Genomic DNA, 13150 nt, shown 5'->3' on the forward strand with positions numbered 1-13150 from the left:
AGGTATTTCTGTATTCTTGGAATAGGACATAGGAGCCAGATCCCACTTTGAGCACTTGCAATTGCCACTGACAATGAAAAATGAAGAGATCAGTACTTCATATGATTTGTCCACAACTGTGTCTCTCGGATATTAAATTAAGATAGCTACCATTGGTAAACGATATTTATTACTTTAATAATAGGAGTCCCCAGATGCCCAAATCAGAAATAAGTAGTTCCATTGTGCTAGGTGCTATACAAACATATAGAAAGGCATGCTCTCTGCCCCAAACGACTTTCTGTCTTAAGGCCCTCATCCTACAAGCTGATCTCTATGAGCTCAATAATTTGCCCATGCAGATCTCCTTTGGGATCCAGGTTTAACTGAAGATAAAACATGCTGTGCAAAGGTCTAGATTCTAAATGGTCCAGAGTTGGTGAAAGATAACAAAAAAAAAGGTCAGCCTGTATCAACTTGGTTGAAAAATAAGCAAAAGTTGGAGAGCAAGAGACTGGTACAAACTAAATTAAATACACCTCTACCCCAATATAACACGACCCGATATAACACTAATTAGGATATAACGCGGTAAAGCAGTGCTCTGGGGGAGTGGGGCTGCACACTCTGGCAGATCAAAGCAAGTTCGATATAACACAGCTTCACCTATAATGCGGTAAGGGAAGGAAATGTGGGTTTTTTGAGTGGTGGTGATAGGATGAGATTGAACCAGTTTTTTTGGATTTTGTTTTTTTGGAGGGATTACTTGGCAACTTGCTTAAGCATGGAACCCACCATTAAAATGATTAGGCCTTTGTTATCCTGATCCTAAAATATGTCATGATTAGAACTGGCCAGAGGGAAAGAGAGAACCACTTCCATCTGCCTAAACTAAATGCTCAGCAAAACCTTTGATGTTAATCTGTAGTTTTTGCCTTTGCCTATCCTTATTTCTCCTTTTTTGTCTTCCTCTTTTTTCCTTCTGTCTGACTTAGTCAGCCAAGACAAATCTGTCTTTTTACAACACTGCTGAGCCTATGACCAAAAAGCAAGCTAAAAGTAACACTTTATACAGTCTGATTCTAGTAAAAGTTTACTGTGTCTTGGAGTGGCTATTAAGATAATGCTGTATGAATATAATTTCCCAGGAACTGGGTTGAAAGTGAGGGAATATGGGAGATAGAAGATGCATTGTTTGTTTTTACTATTTTTTTTCTTTCTCCTTTTGTGCTTTTAGGGTATTTTTAAAGAAATAAGATAAGTCTAAACTACTACTCAAGACCATTTAAACTGACTTTCTTTTTCGCCAAAATAAAAGGACAGTTAACATCACGTTTAATACTAAGAACTGTCAGTTTAAAAGTATATAGTCAGAGGAAAGGGGAATATGGGAAATTGTTAAAATGAGTTTTACTTAACCTTTCAGACCCCAAATTAGGACATACTCCTACTCAGGGCAAAGCTTAAGCAAGTGCTTAAAGTAAAGCTGCTGCATAATGATGTTGCTTAAAAGGTTAATATATTTTTAATAGTGGTTATTACAATGGAAGTAAGCTGGTGATAAGTTCACATAAAACTGCACTTTACTGTTTAATGTTGTAATAGTTAAATAAGAATGTTAAATCACCTTTAAATCACCTTGTTGAGACAATAGATATTACAAGACTCTGTGTGTATTTAAAAGAAATGATGGTAGAAAGAAGATGAGGATAACAGAGAGAGGATCAGAAGACATGGTTGTTTGTTGATTTGGCTATTTTAAATGTTTTCCATTAGTTTTCATGCTCGAACAAAAATTAATTTTCTTTTTACAGGTGCAGCTTATGGTGACTGACAGTGAACTGTCTGATCAGTTTTCTCTTGATACTGTTGGTAGTCATGGTTCTGTTAAATGTAAGAGTCACAAAAAGGAGTACCATGTGAGTATAATGTGTCTATCAAACTTCTGTATGTTAAGAAATATAAAAAATTAAGTGACACTAACAAATTTTAAACAATTTCCTTCATTCACAGGTTGGTGTCACCATAGATAACAGCAGTTTTAACATTACAAGAATCGTAACGTTTACCCCCTTTTTTATGGTCGCAAACAGAAGCAAATATACTTTAGAAGTAGCTGAAGAAGGCAAGGAAAAATGGATTCCTATCACTTTTCAGCAGGTAGATTTTTAAAAATCAAACCCTAAATATTTCAATTGTACACAGTTTCTCGAGTTTCTCAGGAAAATTTCAGTTTTCATTTCTCACACAAAGATTGTCTTAATATTTTATATGCGATACTGTTTGGTTATCCAGAAATCTGAGGGGCTGATTCTGGTACCCTAACTTCCACTGAATAGTACCTTACTCTAAACTAAATTGTAGCCTACCTTGCATGGCAGTGCAAGATTGGTAGGAGGCTTAAGGCACTTTCTACTCACATCACAGGTAGCAGCACTTGAGAAGCAGGCTCCACAGAATTGCTACATTCTTCTCCTGTCCCTCACAGAGGTGGGTGGGGAGTAGGTGCAGCTTTTCTTCTGTTCCTCCCATAGTATGTGGTGGTATAGTTGTGCTGACATGTTGGGCAGTGTGCAGTTTACTCCCTTTGCAAAGCAGCAGAAGAACTGGGGTCACATTTTCTTATGGATTGCTCTAGGACCAACATAACAATGTATTGCCCTTAGCACATGGCAGATCATATAGTGACAATGTAGCCTCTGTGAATAGTCTTACTAATTTCAACAAATTGCTTGCAGAGTAAGGTTTTACTTAAATAAGAGTATCAGAATCTGGCTATAAATAAATTGAAACCATATCTTACTGTTCTACTTTTAATAGTCGCTATTGTTAAATGTAGAGTTTATACTTAATGATTATGGAAGAAAAAATACAATTGAATATAAAATTGTTAAATCACCATTCCTCATAAACAACAGAGGAAATGCCACACTGGATCAAGCTGGAGGTCCATCTTTTTAAGTAACCTTTCCCTGGCAGTGGCCAGAACCAGATGCCTCAAAGGAAGTTGCTCAAAAGGAAAAAATTTTCCTGACTTCCATCAATTAAAGATTGGCTTTTGCCTTGAAGTATGAGGGTGTATTTCCATTCCAAGTTTTTTAAAAATCCTGTCTAATGTAACAGTTCATTTTTCTCATTATCTGTACAAATGTCCTTTTATGAATACTAAGCTCTTCCATTAGTGACATCTAGTGAGAATAAGTTACATGGGGTAATTATACATGGAAAAAATTGGGTTTGTTTAGTCTGGAAAAGAAAAGACTGAGAGGGGACATAACAGTTTCCAAGTATGTAAAAGGTTGTTACAAGGAGGAGGAAGACAAATTGTTTTTCTTAACCTCCGAGGATAGGACAAGAAGTAATGGGCTTAAATTGCAGCAAGGGAGGTTTAGGTTGGACATTAGGAAAAACTTCCTAACTGTCAGGGTGGTTAAGCACTGGAATAAATTGCTTAGAGAGGTTGTGGAATCGCCATTATTGGAGATTTTTAACAGCCAGTTAGACAAACACTTGTGAGAGATGGTAATACTTAGTCCTGCCATAAGTGCAGGGGACTGGACTAGATGACCTCTCGAGGTCCCTTCCAGTTCTATGATTGTGTAAAAGAGATTTTCCATTAGTTTTAAATTTGCTGCCTTTCATTTCATTGAATGTCCCTTTGTTGTTGTCATGAGAGAATAAATAGGTTTATTTACCTTTTTGTGTTTCTTCATAATTCATTATTCTGTATATTATTATTTTGTATACATGTGTAACATATCCCCTCTTATTCACATCTCCCTAAACTCAACAGTCCATCTTTTCAAATCAGGGGTTCTCAAACTGGGGTCATGGGGGGGGGGGGGGGGAGGGTTATGACCTGTCAGCCTCCACTCCCAAACCTGGCTTCACCTCTGGCACTTATCAATTAAAAACACTCTTTTAAAATATTTAACACTGTTATAAGGGGGGTCGCATTCAGAGGCTAGCTCTGTTGAAAACAGTCACCAATACAAAAGTTTCAAGGCTTTTATCATTTTCACCATGTCTGTTTCTTTTTGAGAAAAAGAAACTAGAACTGAACACAGTGTGCCAAGTGTAAAGGCATACCATTGATTTATTTCAATTATATGAATGATCTGGAGAAAGGGGTAAACAGTGAGGTGGCAAAGTTTGTAGATGATACTAAACTGCTCAGGATAGTTAAGATCAAAGCAGACTGTGAAGAACTTCAAAAAGATCTCACAAAACTAAGTGATTGGGTAACAAAATGACAAATGAAATTTAATGTGGATAAATGTAAAGTAATGCACACTGGAAAAAATAACCGCAATTATACATACAATATGATGGGGGCTAATTTAGCTACAACAAATCAGGAAAGAGATCTTGGAGTAATTGTGGATAGTTCTCTGAAAACGTCCACGCGGTGTGCAGCTGCAGTCAAAAAAGCAAACAGGATGTTAGGAATCATTAAAAAAGGGATAGAGAATAAGGCGGAGAATATCTATTGCTCTTTTACAAATCCATGGTACGCCCACATCTTGAATACTGCATACCGATGTGGTCTCCTCATCTCAAAAAAGATGTACTGGCATTAGAAAAGGTTTAGAGAAGGGCAACTAAAATGATTAGGGGTTTGGAACGGGTCCCATATGAGGAGAGATTAAAGAGGCTAGGACTTTTCAGCTTGGAAAACAGGAGACTAAGGGGGGGGGATATGATAGAGGTATATAAAATCATGAGTGGTGTGGAGAACATGAATAAGGAAGTTATTTACTTGTTCCCATAATATAAGAACTAGGGGCCACCAAATGAAATTAATGGGCAGCAGGTTTAAAACAAATAAAAGGAAGTTCTTCTTCACACCGTGCACAGTCAACCTGTGGAAATCCTTGCCTAAGGAAGTTGTGAAGGCTAGGACTATAACAGGGTTTAAAAGAGAACTAGATAAATTCGTGGAGGTTAAGTCCATTCATGGCTCTTAGCCAGGATGGGTAAGGAATGGTGTCCCTAGCCTCTGTTTGTCAGAGGGTGGAGATGGATGGCAGGAGAGAGATCACTTGATCATTGCCTGTTAGGTTTAGTCCCACTGGAGCACCTGGTATTGGCCACTGTCAGTAGAAAGGATACTGGGCTGGATGGACCTTTGGTCTGACTCAGTATGGCCATTCTTATGTTCTTATGTTATGTTCATAATGGCACTGTAATACTTTGTGTTCATTTTACATCCCATTCCTTGTGAAAGATAATGTTTTGTTTGGTTTTTTTACTGCTACTGCTGAACATTGAGAAGATTTTTTTTTGAGTTAATAATGCTTACATCTCTTTCCTGAGTGGCTGCTACTCTGAAACCTGAGTAGTTACAGTTACTTTCATCTGCCATTGTTCTAGCCATTCACCCAACTTTCTCAAGTCTTTCTGAAGTTCCTCAAAGTCTCTAGTTTTGATTAAGCTAAATGATTTTGTACATCTGAAAATTTTTGCCACCTCATTGATCATCCCTTGTAACAGAACATTAATAAATATATGTAATGACACCAATCCTAGGGAACCTTTGAGCACTCTACTGATAATCTTTTTGCCATATTGAAAATTGACCATTTTATTTTGACTCCGTGTTTTCTCTTAGCCATTTTCTGATGCCTGATTATACTTACCTATTCTTGCCCAATGTCTACCTTTTTGCCAATTTGAGGGACCACGTCAAAAACTCTTTCAGAGTCCAGATAAAGTGTGCCAACTGGCTCTCCTTCATAGGCTATTTTGTTGACATGCCACAAAATGCTAAAAGATTACAGAAGTACAATTTTCCTTTACTTGATGCTATTACTGGCTTGGCCACATCATATTGTGCTCACCAAGGTGTTTTTATAATTGCATTTTTACCAAGAATCAGAGAAACACAGGGCTGGAATGGACCTTGAGTAGTCATCTAGTCAATCCTGAGACAGGACTAGATCCTCCCTTGACAGGTGTTTGTCCAACATGTTCTAAAAAACTTCCAGTGATAGGGATTCCACAATCTCTCTTGGTAACCTATTCCGTTGCTTTAACTCTCCCTATAGTTTGAAAGTTTTTCCTTTCTGTAAATTAAGCTGATTATTCAGTGCACGTGGACAACAATTGATCACCTTCCTCTATATAACAGCTTTTAATATCTGTGAAGACGATTATCAGATCCTCTCGGTCATCTTTTCTCAAAACTAAATATACCCATTTTTTTAACCTTTCCTCATAACTCATGTTATCTAAACCTTTTATCGTTTTTGTTGCTCTCTGTTGGATTCTCCCCAGTTAGTCCACATCTTTCTTAAAGTGTGGCACCCAAAACTGAGCACAATACTCCAACTGAAGCCTCACCAATGCTGAGTAGAGTAGGATAATTATGTCCCATGTCCTACATACAGCATTCCTGTTAATACATCCCAAAATATTAGCCTTTTTCACTACTACATCACATTGGGGTGTCATATACAATTTGTGATTGACTCTGTATCCCCTAGATCCTTTTCTGCAGTACCGTGTCTAACAGAAGTGTAGTACTTTGCACTTGTTTTTATTTAATTTCATCTGGTTGATTTCAGACCAATTCACCAATTTATCAAGGTTATTTTGAATTCTAATTCTGTGCTCCAAAGTGTTTACTACCCCTCCCAGCTTCATGTCATCCACAAATGTTATAAGCATACTCTCCACTCCATCATCCAAGTCATTAATGAAAATATTGAACAGCACTGGACTCACTGGTTTTCCAGATACTAAAGTGAGGCTTTCTGGATCTCAGGATCATTGCTAAGAACATTTTAAAACATAGATAGATTTGTTGCCCTCTCGTTCTCCAGTATAGTAACAGATTTTTAACTGAATGTCCTCTGTATGTTCCCACTCCTGGGACACTCTGACTGGTGCAGCTTGAACAACAGCAGTGCCTATTGGAGCTTTCACGCACCTCTCCTGACCCTCCCTTCACTGTTTGTATTTGCATCATTCAGATTTGCATCTAGACATGAAACCGGATTAGATCCTTTGTCAGAAGGATAGATTTTTATTCTACACAAGGATTTGGGACAGGATCTGTATCACCCATGATTTTACCCATCAGATCTAAATACAATTGCTTGATTGGCAAACTCAATCATGGGATCGCTACACGGATCCAGGAAGGATTTCAGTCTTTGGATCTGAAAAGCATGGATCTGATTGTACAATGGAGAGAGAGAGACGGGAGTCCTATGACTTTGCAGGATGCTTTATCAGACAAGGAAGAGCAAATAGAACAGCCACAGGAGTGTTGAACGTGGACTCTGGAGACATAACGTCTCCAGAAGAAAGTGTTTGGGGTGTCATTAGCTTCATCATCATCAGAAGATGCTGTATTATACCATGAATTAGACAGAATGGCTAAAATGACAAAAAGATTTAATATTTATTCAGTGTCCATAGAGAAAGATGGTACAACCTATATTTGATATATTAGTGGTGTCTGCAAGACAGAGGGTTACACTTGCTTTACTAAATGAACTTTGTCAAGCAGCAAAAGCAACATGGTCTGCACCTCCATCAGTGCAGCTGATGTCTAAAAGGGTAGATTAATTATATCAGTTTCCCCAAGAAGACTTATTAATGTTTCACATCCATCCATCCCCAAATTCATTGGTGGTGGAAGCTACACTGGAGAGATTCATTCAACACCAGATGAGAAGAAAGGGAAGAACATGCCAGGAAGAAGAAATTTCTCCTCTGCTACCGTTGGCATAAGAGTAGCAAATTATCAGGCAATGGTGACATGCTATCAGTACCATCTATGGGGAAATATGTCAGCCTATATAAAAAATCACCGAGATGACCAGAGAAGGGTGGCAAATTCATTGTGGTGGAATGTCAGAGTGCTGCTAAGCTTGATTTGAGGACAGCTTTTGAGTCTTTGGCTATTTTGGCTATGGCTGTGGTTTTGGGCTTATCTTTGACACCATGCCTGGTTAAGATCTGTGAGTCTTCCTCCAGAGATGAGAATGAGATCTGAAGATCTCCTGTTTGAGGGGAATGGTTTATTTAGTTAAAAACAGATGAGGTTTTAGGGGAAATGAAGATTATTAAGTTTACAGCCAAATTCTCATGTGTTTTTAAAAAAATAAGCAACTCTACATGCCTTTATTTAGGTACTATAGACAGTACCCTCCATCTTCATCCTATTTTTATCAAAAGAGGAATTATCATCAATGGACTCCTCATCAACAACAGCAATAGAAAGAGAAACCTTTTAAGCCCTGCAGTAAAGGGATACTATCGGTTACACCATCTTCTGGATCTCAACCTCAGTCCTTTTTTTACATGAGGACATAGGACCTGCAAATCAATCGTATCCAGTACCTGCCCTACCCCATTTGGAGACCACCTGTCCCAGTTCTGCCACCAGTGGCAGTCTATAACATCAGACAGAACAAATCTAGAAATTATTTTCAACAGATACTTTATCAAATTCAAAACCCTGTCTCCAACCCTTGTGTCTCATCCTTCTCCAGGGACCCATCACATAAGAGCCTGCTGAGAGTCAAAGTTCTCTCCCTTCTAAAAACCAGGAGCTATTGAGGAAGTGCTGCATATAAGACAAAGGAAAGGGTTTTTATTCAAGATACTTAGTTATTTTAAAACAGGGTGGGAGGTCTTTGTCCCATATTATATATCAGGATGCTAAATGCATTTAATTGAAGATTTCAGTTCTGCGTGTTGTCTCTAGCCTTCGTAATTTGCTTCCTTTCTATTCAGAACTGGTTTGCCGCTCTCAATCTAAAGGATATGTATTTTCAGACTTCAGTAGACCATCCATCAGAAATACCTGCATTTTATTTAAGAAAGAACCACTTCCACTCAAGTTCCTTCCCTTTTGTCTTTCTGCTGTACCAGGTGTTTTCAAACAGTGTCCTTCCATAGTGGCTACATATCTGAGAAAGCAAGGGATTTTCATCTCTCCTTATCTAGACAATTGGCTAGTCACAGCATTGTCAAGAAAGTAGTTGTTATTGGATATAACACAGATTTGCTAATATAGATCCTTATACAGCACCTACTCAGTATATTTTAGAGTATTTGCTACATCTTCAAATGTCTAGTCTCTTGCTGTCTTTTGTTCGGGTCCATCTCTTCGTAGTTTCAATACACCTTGTTCCTATGGATAATAAATCTATGTATGTTCATTATATGGTTAAGAGATTTCTAAAAGGACTTAATTTATATCTACCAGTTAGAGATCCTGTATCATCTTGGGATCTAAATATAGTACTTGCTCATCTCATGCAACACTCTTTTGAACCTTTGGGGGAATGTACATTTTTCCATTTATCCATTAAAACAGCTTCTATAATAGCTATTCAGCAAGGAGAAAAAGTGAACTTCAAGAATTGATGGCTGAGCCACCATTTACTGCCTTTCATAAGGACAAACTATTGCTATGTTCCCACTCTAGGTTTTTACTTAAGGTAATTTCTGAGTTTCATATAAATCAAGCAAGTAATTTACTGGTATTCATTTCTAAACTTCTTAGTCATGTAAGGAAGGCTAGACTGCATACTCTGGATGTTAAAAGAGCTTTAGTATAGTATTTGGACAGAAATAAACATTTTAGACAAATTCCCAGCCTGTTCATCTTTTACACAGATGCTATCACTAGTCAAATTTTATCTAGATGGGTTAAGTGTTGTATACAAGAAGTGTATGTCAACATCTGTTCTGCTCCACAAAGGGGTTTTAGCACATTCTGCTAAAGTGAAAGTAGCCTTTATGACTTTTACTAAAAACTTGCAGGAAGTTGCAGGATAGCTATGTGGAGCTCCATTCATACTTTTACTAAACACTATGTTCTAGACTTGGCGTCTAGCTGAGATGCAGGGTTTGGTGAAGCAATTTTCAAGTCCTTATTCAATTGCGACTCCATGGCCCACCTTACAAGGATTAGTATACTGCTAAGCAATCTATCCCGGGAGTAGGAATATGCAGAGGACACACAGAAAGGAAATGAAGGTTACTCACCTGAGTTCTCTAAGCTGGACTGCATATGCATACTTCTCTCCATCCTTCCCCTCTTCCTTGGGGTCATACTTAACAAAGGACCTGGGGTCACAGGGGAAGGAACTGAGGCAGCCTGAACATAATGCCCCCTTTTGTGTCCTCATCCTCCAAATATTCACAAACACTGAGAGGAGCGGCATGTGAGTGTTGCATGAGATGCCACACTAGTTAAGGTTCTGTTCAAGTTGCACTAGTGGAAGCATCCCAAGCGTGGGAGTATGTAGAGTCTGTGTTGAAGAACCCTAGTTACAGGTTAGTAAGCTTCAATTTTAATGAAAAATGTCAAAATTTGTAGCGGCTCAGCCAAACTTCATTCTCAAGTTCCTCAAAATGTCTTTGGGTATTTACTACCTAGTCCTGAGCTCACTTGTTGCTCTGTAACGTATCTGTTTGTGCCAGCTCCTCCTTTTTTGACACCTTTGCTCTGACAATGCCCCGTTTTCTTTGTCACAGCCTGGCCTAGTCCCCCTCTAGATGGTCACCAGTCTGTAAGTGAACCCAATCTCTGGACTCCACACCACATGCTTCTAGCTCTGGGTTTCTGGGTGCATTCACAGGAAAAGACTTCTTGTCTGAACTCATCTTTGGGATGTGGTACTCTGCAGTCCAGTTGCTTGAGTCCAATAAACCAGTTCCTCTGACTTCCTGAGCCCCCAGTTGCTTACACATGCTCCCAAAGTGTTTCCCACCTAGTTGTGGGCACTCTGGCTTCTAATTTTAACTCCTTCAGAGACAACGTTGCAGGCAAGCAAGGAACATAGGTTTAACAAAGGAATTTCTTAACCAGTCACTTTATTCTTAAAAAGCACGGGAGTTAGAGATACTTGTAAAATAACAAAAGTCCTGAGACATTCTCCCTCTCCACCACAATCAGAACTCACCCCTTTATTGATTCTGAGGTTTTGTCAGTATTTCTTCTTAAATGTGGTGATGAATGGCCTCCCATCTCTCAGAAGTTACCCCCTCTTAAATAGTCTCTCTCCCTTTCATCGTGTGCTCAGGCTGAGAAGCTGCAGATCCACTAGTCATGCTGGTGCGCCTGGGTAGAAAATCCAGTGTCCTGCTGGGATTAGGCCAGCAGTTGAAACACAATCCAAGTTGATGGCTCCACATTGCTCTATGATGAGATGGATGAATTCAGTACATCACAATGGCAAGGTTAGACATGCCTTCAGAACATAGTAGAAAATGGAATTTCTTGCATAAAATGAAGATTACAGTTTGACACAGTCATATCTCACACTGTCACATTTATTACCATGTAAAGATGAGTTTTGGCATAAGCATGACCTCAGCATGCTCTGTGACTAAGACTAGTGCAAAAAAAAATTGGCTAGTTCTTCTCCAAGTCTTCCTTATCCTTAATTGCTTCCATTACTCCATTTTGCAATTTTCCTGCTTCTGATACATGAAACAACTGTCTATCACCTTCTTTGTTTTGGGCTATTTAGTCTTCAGATTTCCTCTTTGCTTTCCTAATTTCCATCTTATAGTTTACCTTTCCATTTTACCTTTCATAGTTTTTCTTTTTGTTTGCTTCATGAGAATGAATTTCCATTGTCTGTAGCATACCCTTTTCACTTGAATAACCTAGTCAGTCTTGCTATTTAACTAATTTTTTTTCTTGTCTTCCTGCTTCCTGGGGTCTGAGAATCTATGGGAGAGGGAACTTGATGGCCTGGTAAGTTAGTGAACTAGCCCTTCGCTGTTGGAAATTTTGAGTTCAGATTGTTGTAAGGTTATACAAAATTGAATATGCTAGTCTCATCCTAATACTACAGTTCATATTATTTTCCTTTGGAGAGGCACATTACTGAGATATCAGATGTGGCAGGTATGTATTTAAAGAGGAAGAGTTTTCTGGGCAAGCTTGTTTAATATCTGTCCAAACAATCCCTGGCTCTTGTTTAGTGTCTCCTTCCCTAAGAACTAAACTTACCGTGAATTTTAAAGTTATGGTTTTTAAAAGTCTAAGTGTGCACGGGACTCGAGACCTCACTACTATTCCCAGTGACCTTCTGTAAGATCCCGGTCAAGTCATTATATCTTTCAGTGCCTCTCTTTCCCCTCTCCCTCTTTGCCTGTATTTTCTATGTGAAAATAAGCTCTCTGTCTCTTCTTATGAGATTGTAGACTCTAGTACAATGGGGCTATGATCTTGGTTGAGACCTTTATGTACTACTGAAATATAAATAATAATAATGAAGTCAACTTCAACGAATGACCAAAAAAATTTCAGTTGACTGTTTGACAGTGAAAGAAAGGAATTAAATACACTAGTAACAAAACATGCTGTACTTACTTAAGGAAAAGGCAAGTGTAATTTTAATTGGCCTTATAATACACTATATAAAAATGTTAAAAAAGACAGTGGGTGAGACATTGCTAATAAAGAGCAATGTGCAGGGTTGGATTTAATTACACAGTCCTTCAACAGGAAAGGTAAGTATAAAAATACACTAACATGCTGATACCTGACTTAATTTGCTTATTTAGAGAGTTGAACATATAATAGGTTTTACCATTATGCTAAAGTGAGATTTTTGTCATTGAATGTCACCGTTGAAGCTGATAAATAATTCATAAATTTTGGTAAAAGATATAGCGAAGTTCTTAAATTAGAGTATGTCTTTTGCACACTGATAAGGCACAACCAGTCAGTCACACCTGTGCACCAGCTTTCATGAATATATAGCTGGGACTTCCTCAGCAATAAGGAGAAAAAAATACCAGCCCCCATACATGTTAAATGGATAAACAGGAAATTGATGGTTAAATGCCAGAGCTTTCTTAATATACTCTAAATTTTAATTCGGTTTTCCATTACAGGTGCGGTTCTCTTTTTAAATGCTACATGTGTTGGCCTCCATTCCTTTTTTACCATTAGTTCCTCACCCCTCCTTTCCACTCCCTTGCTCTAGCATAAATGTTCTGGGTTCCTTTTTAGATTAGGTAACTGTTTAAAAAATTCTAACAGAGCTCCCTATTCATTTTACAGCAGTTAAGATGAAAGTGTTTTTAAAAATCAATATATTTTATTGCTGCCAGACACTGTAGGGGGTTGAGACTACAGCCTATCATGTCAACCGATGTTGTCTCATTGTTTCCTTATACTCCCCCATTG

The 13150-nt window shown here is 38.3% G+C and overlaps 1 protein-coding gene across 2 annotated transcripts in view; it reads left to right on the plus strand.

Annotated features, from left to right (window-relative positions):
- VPS13A (vacuolar protein sorting 13 homolog A) overlaps window positions 1-13150 on the plus strand; it is a 302560-nt gene that overhangs the window by 207532 nt on the left and 81878 nt on the right. Inside the window, exons 49-51 of one of the 2 annotated variants that reach the window (XM_045020500.1) lie at window positions 1794-1898; window positions 1993-2139; window positions 11678-11707. In XM_045020500.1, the coding sequence (XP_044876435.1) occupies window positions 1794-1898; window positions 1993-2139; window positions 11678-11707 (282 nt within the window). The remainder of the gene's footprint in view (window positions 1-1793; window positions 1899-1992; window positions 2140-11677; window positions 11708-13150) is intronic. The other variant, XM_045020501.1, reaches the window with a different exon arrangement.

Source organism: Mauremys mutica, chromosome 6 (assembly GCF_020497125.1).
Source record: "Mauremys mutica isolate MM-2020 ecotype Southern chromosome 6, ASM2049712v1, whole genome shotgun sequence".
Taxonomy (NCBI): Eukaryota; Metazoa; Chordata; order Testudines; family Geoemydidae; genus Mauremys; species Mauremys mutica.